This window comes from Thermobia domestica, chromosome 6 (genome assembly GCF_964235325.1).
Source record: "Thermobia domestica chromosome 6, izTheDome1.hap1.1, whole genome shotgun sequence".
In the NCBI taxonomy this organism is placed as follows: domain Eukaryota; kingdom Metazoa; phylum Arthropoda; class Insecta; order Zygentoma; family Lepismatidae; genus Thermobia; species Thermobia domestica.
Window position 1 is genome coordinate 62,031,656 of NC_137459.1, and position 7,820 is coordinate 62,039,475.

The window sequence follows — 7,820 nt, forward strand, 5'->3', positions numbered from 1 at the left end:
GAATTGCGGAGACGCCTCAAACTTTTCCTTTTTGTGTGATTCCGAACTATTCCCGCCGAAACATTACACTGGATTTACGCCATTGTTACTTCCAATGGAAATACTTCGAGAATAGTGCAGTTGTTATTACTCCAAGTTTTTTAAACACACAGTTCTATCCGATTCTTTTGACGTATTTCGAAACATGATTTGGAGTTCATTCCTTCCCATACTTACTCTGTGCGGCAGAAGGATGAGGGAGAGAAAAATGTTTGTTATTACTTTGTCGTACCTGTTTATATATCTACATACTTTAATAGATATTTCGAAAAAGACTTATCTTTATGGATGATAATTAATGACCGCCATATTGGATTCATATAACCCGGCTCGGTGAGGCTGTCTTGTGCTCTGGTGAAAGTGGGACTTATGAAAAATACATCACAAAAGAATGATTTGTTTCGTACAATGCAGCATCCATCAGTGATGTTTTACGAGTATTACGGTAAATGAACTCTCGCTCGTCATTTGGGAAAATCAATCGACTCAATGCGAATCTTTAAATTGTCATAACTTCGTTGTTTATTAACCAATCTGAGTGAAATATACACCAAACGAAAGATAATTTAACACTCTTTAAAATGTTATACGACATCTTTTTCGATAATCCCAGCCGTTTACTTGTTATTTTAAAAAAAATATGAGTAAACTCCATCAAAAGAAATGTAAAGTTCCAAATTAAATAATTTCTGTAGATGTTAATTTCAGCGTTTGGTAAAACCTTTTGCCCATTTATCAAACCCTGTTATCTTCTACGTCGTTTAGTTTTTGAATCGTGAAGATTGGACTATTAGTTAAGGAGATATGTGCCTCTAAAACCAACACTATGAATTCGCAGAGGCGGCCATCTTTGATAGCTGCCATATTGGATTCTGGCCACCTGTCGGAGTGGGGCCACTTCGATTCCTGCTTAGTTGGATCAGGGGAACAACATATCCGAGTGGCACCTTTTTAACACAAAGTGCAGGGTTTGGCCATTTGTTTTGCCTTAAGCTCCCCTACTACTTGATGAAAATATGCTTTCTAGCAATTTTGCGCTTAACTAGAGCCCAAGAACATTCAATAGGTTTAGCCTGAAGAACTTTTGGTGTGTTCTCCTTCTCGCCGACAAATTCGATACCAGCGTCACTAAGCGCGTCGCATACTTTTTTTTTCACATAATGCGAGTATACCACATTGGACCAAAACACAATGTCATGTCCGGTGAATTCTGTTTGTATTCATGGATTTAAAACTTTTTCAATGCACTCTAAATAGCGGTCATCGTTGGTTGTCCCACTTCGCACAACAGCAGGGGAAACTTTGCCGTTTGCAGCGATCGCTTGCCAAATCAAAAAACTTTTCGCATATCTGTCTTTAGGTTTTACGAACTTGCAAAGACGAAATTGACGTTTATCAATGTACGGTACATAGGTGGGAACTGACGCGACGCTAAGTTTTGGTAACAGTAAGTTTCATCATCCATGATCCCAATCTTATTCGCGAACTTCTTCGTTGGTCTTAGATCGCGTCTTCTGTTCGTCTGCATAAAATGACAAACTTTAACGTGTTTCAACTTTGAATCTGTGTTCTTTATTGATCTTCTTTACACTGAATTCCGAAATTTGATATTTTCGTCCTAAAAAGTGGGTAAATGGTTTGACAAGATAGGGTTCTTCAAGAGTTTTCGTTTAATATAATTTTTCACTTTTTGTGTACATTTCGAAATTGTGAGAGCAGAGTTCTTCTTTCTTGATGCTTTACCAGCCTCCACATAATTCTTCAATACTTCATGCACTGTACTATAAGGATATTTACACTTAAAATCGTTTCTCGGTTCTCGTAGAATTGGAAAAGCTGCTCGCGGACAGCCTTGGCCTGTTTGGCTGTCATTCGCTTTCCGTTCATGTTTAAGCGCTCACACTTTTCATACACTCATCAGATACTAAGACAAGCAAAGGGTGAAACTTTCATTGAGATCGAACGAGTTGTTTTCGTTTTATGCGTGCTTTTTTGCCAGAAACCTTAACTTAAATCGCACTTTTTATGCAATGTATTATTTCTTTATGTACTGTATGTTTAGGGAAATAAAAATACTGACCACGCATGAATCAGGGAATGCTTGAAAGTAGCTGAAAATATCAAATCTAGAACAACTGCTCGAAAGAAGTTTGCAAATGATTGCCTCCATTGAGAAACCTTCTCCAATTCTCCTCATTCCAACATCTCTTTCTTTCTGAAAGAGAGAACATCTTCCTCGCCTCTCTGAGGATTTATTGAAATTGAAACATTTGAGAAAGTTTCAACTTGGCAGGTATTCGAACCCGGGCCCGCCGAATAGAAGTTCAATACACTAACCACTTATCTACCGCGTCACTTCATCTTTTACCTAAACTTTTAGTTATTTAAAATCGTTGCATGTAAGACTATACAAAATACTAATGTCCGTATAAAAAGACGTTCCTTATGAGTGTCACAATGACTTACTTGAGATGTCCTTGTTTGACTCAAAAACAAGTTGTATAGACCTTCGTCAATGAGGAAAATATCACGAAACGTTCTACAACTTGAGGATACCTCATCGTTTTTAACTGCTCTCGATTTACATTACTACTATTCTTCCTCACAGTAACTTCTAATTTCCAAAGAAGAAAAGCCGGTAGCATTTACGCCGATCCCAAACGTTTCAGTATTCGCGCGCTACCCTAGCCAGCTGTTTGAAGTTGGTCATGTAAAATGTACAGAAAATTCTGGGCAAGAGAACAGAACCTATCCAACCCCTGCGAGGCTTCTAACCCGTTCTTCTTCTTCTTCTTCTTCTTCTTCTTCTTCTTATTATTATTATTATTATTATTATTATTATTATTATTATTATTATTACTTCTACTACTACTATTTTTACTATGGATCCGTATAGTAGAACAGCAACCTTAAAAAAAGTGTTATGATTTTTTTTTTTTAAAATAAGAAAAGTTACTTGGTAGGGTTTGAACCCACGCCAAAATCGATCTTCATTACCAACAAGTTGCACTATCACGCTTGGCTATGAGGGCCGACAGCAGTAGACCTTTATTTTCCGGTATATCTAGGTCGTGACTCCTGATGTTACATCTGTATCGGTCAATAAGACCAGAGGATATCAGAAACTCTTGGGATCCGCGAAAATGCAAGCAGGCAGACATTATGTTCGCATTATTTGAATTGCATCAACACGTGTAGAAAAAGAAAGTTCTATTTTTATCTTCCGTAACTGTGTCGTAACCTTTAGTCTTTCTTATTATACTTTAGGTTTCTCTGAATAATATTTAACACGTTAAATGTGTTAAAATATATTTATTACAAAGCTTAACTACCAGTTGCTGACTACCCGCTCACTACACACACAGACTACTCTACTTCTTATGACAGGCAATGTTGCCAGTCCTACATTGCATCTTCCCCTTTTGAAACTTAAACAAAATCATTCAACCAAACTGGTTTCCTTGTTAGTCTTTTAGATCTACGAACTCCTGTGTCAGTTTCATTTACATTATCTTGCATTGTTACTGTGTCACTACCTGGAACATTATTACCTGTAATCCTTTTATCAGTCACTACTTCACTATTAACATTACTTTGTGAATCATCGTGTGTAACATTTTCTGTTTTACAATTATCATCATCCTGTACCGTTATAAATTCAGGTTTATTGTATGATTTTCTTAGATGAATTCTGTTTCTTCTGAGAACTCTGTTATTAATATCTTTAACAACGAAAGATCTGGGATTTGCATGTACGCTTACGATTTGACCTGGAGTCCAAGTTTGACCTGTTTGTATCAGACAATTGTCCCCAGGCTTTAACTCTACCAATTGTTTTGATTGTCTAAAATAATACCTTTTGTCTTTGTTTTGTTTTTCTCTTAACAATATGCCTACTTTCTCTTGTACTTTCGGTTTTAATAATACCTTGTGTATAGGTAACCTTGTTTTAAGTGTGCGGCTCATTAGAATTTGGGCCGGTGAAAGCTCACTGCCTAATATAGGAGAATACCTATACTCAAGTAAAGCTAAATAATACTCTTTTCCTTCCTCGTTACACGTTTTAAGAATTCTTTTTGCTATGCCTACCGCTTTTTCCTCAAGACCATTTGGTTTTGGATATTTAGGACTACTGTTAACAATCTGAAAACCCCAGTCTTTAGCGAATTGTTTACATTCTTTTGACCCAAACGGAACATTATTACAAACAATAATAGCTGGAATTCCATGCGTCATAAAAATTGTTTTGAGTTTTTCTATCACTTCACCTGATGATTTTGAATTTAACGGTAGCAGTTCCAACCATTTAGAATAGTAATCCATTAACACAAGAAATGATTTACCACCATATTCTAAAATATCTAGACCTACCTTCTCAAAAGGTAAACTTGGGATTTCAGTGGTTCTTTACAATTTGATACTCTGTATTTTTCACAAATTCGGCATTTCAGAACCATGGTTTCAATATCAGTTGATAATCCAGGCCAATATACTACTTGCCTGGCCCTAGCTTTTGTCTTTTGTACACCAAAATGTCCCTGATGTAACTGATTGAGAATCTCTTTTCTCAACGTTGTAGGAACAATTATCTTATGATTTGAGAAGACAATACCATCCTCTACTACAATTTCATGCCGTAATTTGTGGTAAAACCTGACTGACTCATCGAGCTGTTTTCTATCTTCAGGCCAACCTTCATAATACATTTTCATAATTTTACATAGAACAGGGTCCTTTTTTGTTGCTTCAATTATTAGTTTTTTCTTTGACTCAGTAGCTTGTACATTAGCAGCTAAACTATGTATTACCTCTGTAATAAAATTATCTGACTCCTCCGTTTCATGCAAAAAATCACGAGACAACAAATCAGCAATGTACATTAGTTTACCTGGTACATATTTGAATGAAATATCATACTTTAACAATCTAAGACACATTCTTTGTAACCTACTTGATGGTATATCTGATACATTTTTCTTTACAATAGCCAATAATGGTTTATGATCTGTTTCAATAGTAATTGGTTTGCCATACACGTAGTAATGAAACTTTTTAACCGCGTGCACTATACTCAACAATTCTTTTTCAATTTGAGCATATGATTTCTCTACTTGAGTAAGGCTACGTGAACTAAACGCTATCGGGTGGCCATCTTGCATTAGGCAACAGCCTAGCCCTTGGCTTGATGAATCACATTGTATCACTATTTCTTTCTTTGGGTCAGAGGTACGCAAAACCGGAGCAGTTGATACAATCATTTTTAGTTCATTAAATACTTTGGTATGAATAGGTAGCCACTGCCACTCTACATTCTTTTTAACAGTTCCCTTAATGGAGCTGTGATAGTTGAATATTGATGAATAAACCTACTTAAATACGTAATCATGCCTAACACCCTTTGTAGCTCTTTCTTATTGGATGGAATACTCAACTCTGTGATAGCTTTAACGAAATCATTGTTAGGTCTCATACCTTGCTTATTAAAAATATACCCTAAGTATCTCACCTCACTCACTTTATACTGAAGTTTTTTTGGGATTAAATTTGACATTAAGCTGCCTAGCTCTATCTAGTACGCTTCATTATTTTATCATGTTCCTCCTCTGAGTTTGCTGCAATTAACAAATCATCAGAATATATGACAACACCTGGAATGTCACCAAAATAATTCATGTTAAGCTTCTGAAATATTTCCGGGGAAACTGACAAGCCAAATGGTAATCTTAAAAATCTCCAACATCCAAAAGGAGTACTGAACGTACATAATTTGCTTGAGCTCTCATCTAATTCTACATGATAGAACCCATTTTTCCAATCCAGAACACTAAATACATTTTTATTACTTAACCTTGCACTAACTTCCTCTACTGTTGGAAGCAAAGAATAATTTCTTTTCAATGCCTTATTTAGATCCTTCGGATCTAAGCACACTTTTAGTGAGCCATCTTGTTTCTCTACAATAACTAAATTACTAACCCAGCCACTAGGATTTTCCTCTTTACAAATGATCCTTTCTTTTTCCAACCTATTTAACGCATCTTTTAACTTTGGCTGGATTGTCAACGGTACCCTTCTGGGAGGTCTAGTTATAGGTTGTACCTTTTCGTCAACCGTAATATGCAATTTACCAGGATATTTACCAACACCTTGAAATACATCATTGTTGTGCCTTAAAAATTCATCTTTGTTCACAACATTTACGGGGTTTATTGACACGTTCTATTAACCCTAATTTCACACAACCATCTAGACCTAATAACGGTTTGCATGTGTTATTGTTATCCTTAATTAAAAGAAAATCTATGTTCGCTTTTACATTTTTTGTGAGTACAACACAGATTTACAATACCCAACGGTTTTATTTTTGTACCACCATAAACTTCCAACACCACATTTGTAGGCCTATATTGTGCTTGTGAGTCAATTTGCTTGTAAACCTGTAACGGAAGAATATTAGCTTCCGCTCCCGTATCAAGCTTGAGCTTAACGTTTTGATCTTGAATTTTTACCATTTCAGTCCATTCACGCACTTCCCCCACTTGTGTAACTGAACAAACCTGGGCAGACGATATCACTAACAAATCACAGTCTTCATCTTCCCACTGAATTTGGTTATGTTGCACTCGCTTTATCGCCTTCATTTTGCACCCCACTGCAAAATGGTTGTAGCCCTTGCACTTCCTACACTGCTTACCAAACGCCGGACAACTTGCTTTACTGTGTGACGTATTACACTTTTTACATAAATACACTAACTGTGAAGTACTGTCACTTCTACGTGCTTTATTTTTATATTTTTCTGTACCCACCTGCTTTTGCTTTTCTACTTCCCTTGTGCTTTTTGTCGCCGCTGCAGTTTTCTTTACGGCTCCAATCGAGGCACCATTTTTATGATGTATTAGTTCAGTTTGTTGTTTACATAATTCCGCTGCTTTCCCTATTTCTATGGCTTTATCCAATGTCAGTTCTCCAGCCCGAAGCATGCGCCCTTCTACTTCTTTATCTCGAACACCTAATACAATACGATCTCGTATTACGCTATTTGTCTGCTTACCAAAGTCACATGTCTTCACTAGTTTCTTTAGGTCAGTCACAAAGGAATCAAATGTTTCACCTTCTTCTTGTATGCGGGAATTAAACACATAACGTTCCACCACCACATTTTTGTGCGGAATAACATATTCTTCAAATGCTTTGAGTACTTGATCGTAATTGTTACGTTGTTCATCGGTCAACCTAAACGTATTAAAAAGTTCAACTGCTTCCTCACCTATTACATTGAGTAATATAGCAACCTTTACGTCATCTGACTTGGCACTATGTACTGAAGCCTTCATGTAGATAGTGAAACTTTGCTTAAAACGTCGCCACGAAGCTTGGATATTTCCCTCCAATTTTAATTTTTCTGGTATGCGTGCAGATTCTATTTTCGCAAAGTTCTGAAAAGCACTTACTCACCACAGAAGAGCTATATTATTAATAGGAACTTAATGCCCACCTGGATACTGGCGTATTTTCACGACTGCGCCATGTGTCGTAACCTTTAGTCTTTCTTATTATACTTTAGGTTTCTCTGAATAATATTTAACACGTTAAATGTGTTAAAATATATTAATTACAAAGCTTAACTACCAGTTGCTGACTACTCGCTCACTACACACACAGACTACTCTACTTCTTATGACAGACAATGTTACCAGTCCTACATTACAGTAACAACTAGTTTATCGTTTTATCTTTGTATGTGGGATTTGTGATAGATTAGCAAATTATGATACTCG

At 36.4% G+C, this 7,820-nt stretch overlaps 1 protein-coding gene across 1 annotated transcript; it reads right to left on the minus strand.

The window, feature by feature from the left end:
- Window positions 1–5,604: 5,604 nt before the first annotated feature.
- Window positions 5,605–7,376, minus strand: LOC145687194 (uncharacterized). The gene is made up of 2 exons (XM_081760658.1): window positions 6,389–7,376; window positions 5,605–6,185 (listed from the first exon to the last, which is right to left on the minus strand). Exons 1-2 carry the CDS (start codon window positions 7,374–7,376, stop codon window positions 5,605–5,607), a joined length of 1,569 nt encoding a protein of 522 aa, XP_081616784.1.
- Between the last annotated feature and the right edge of the window lie 444 nt (window positions 7,377–7,820).

Bases quoted from the DNA above. Each gene is read 5' to 3' on its own strand.
- LOC145687194 (XM_081760658.1), bottom strand. From the start codon at position 7,376: ATGAAGGCTTCAGTACATAGTGCCAAGTCAGATGACGTAAAGGTTGCT. The intron at 6,186-6,388 runs GTATTGTAAATC...ATGTATTTCAAG, and splicing joins TACAAAAATAAAACCGTTGG to GTGTTGGTAAATATCCTGGT.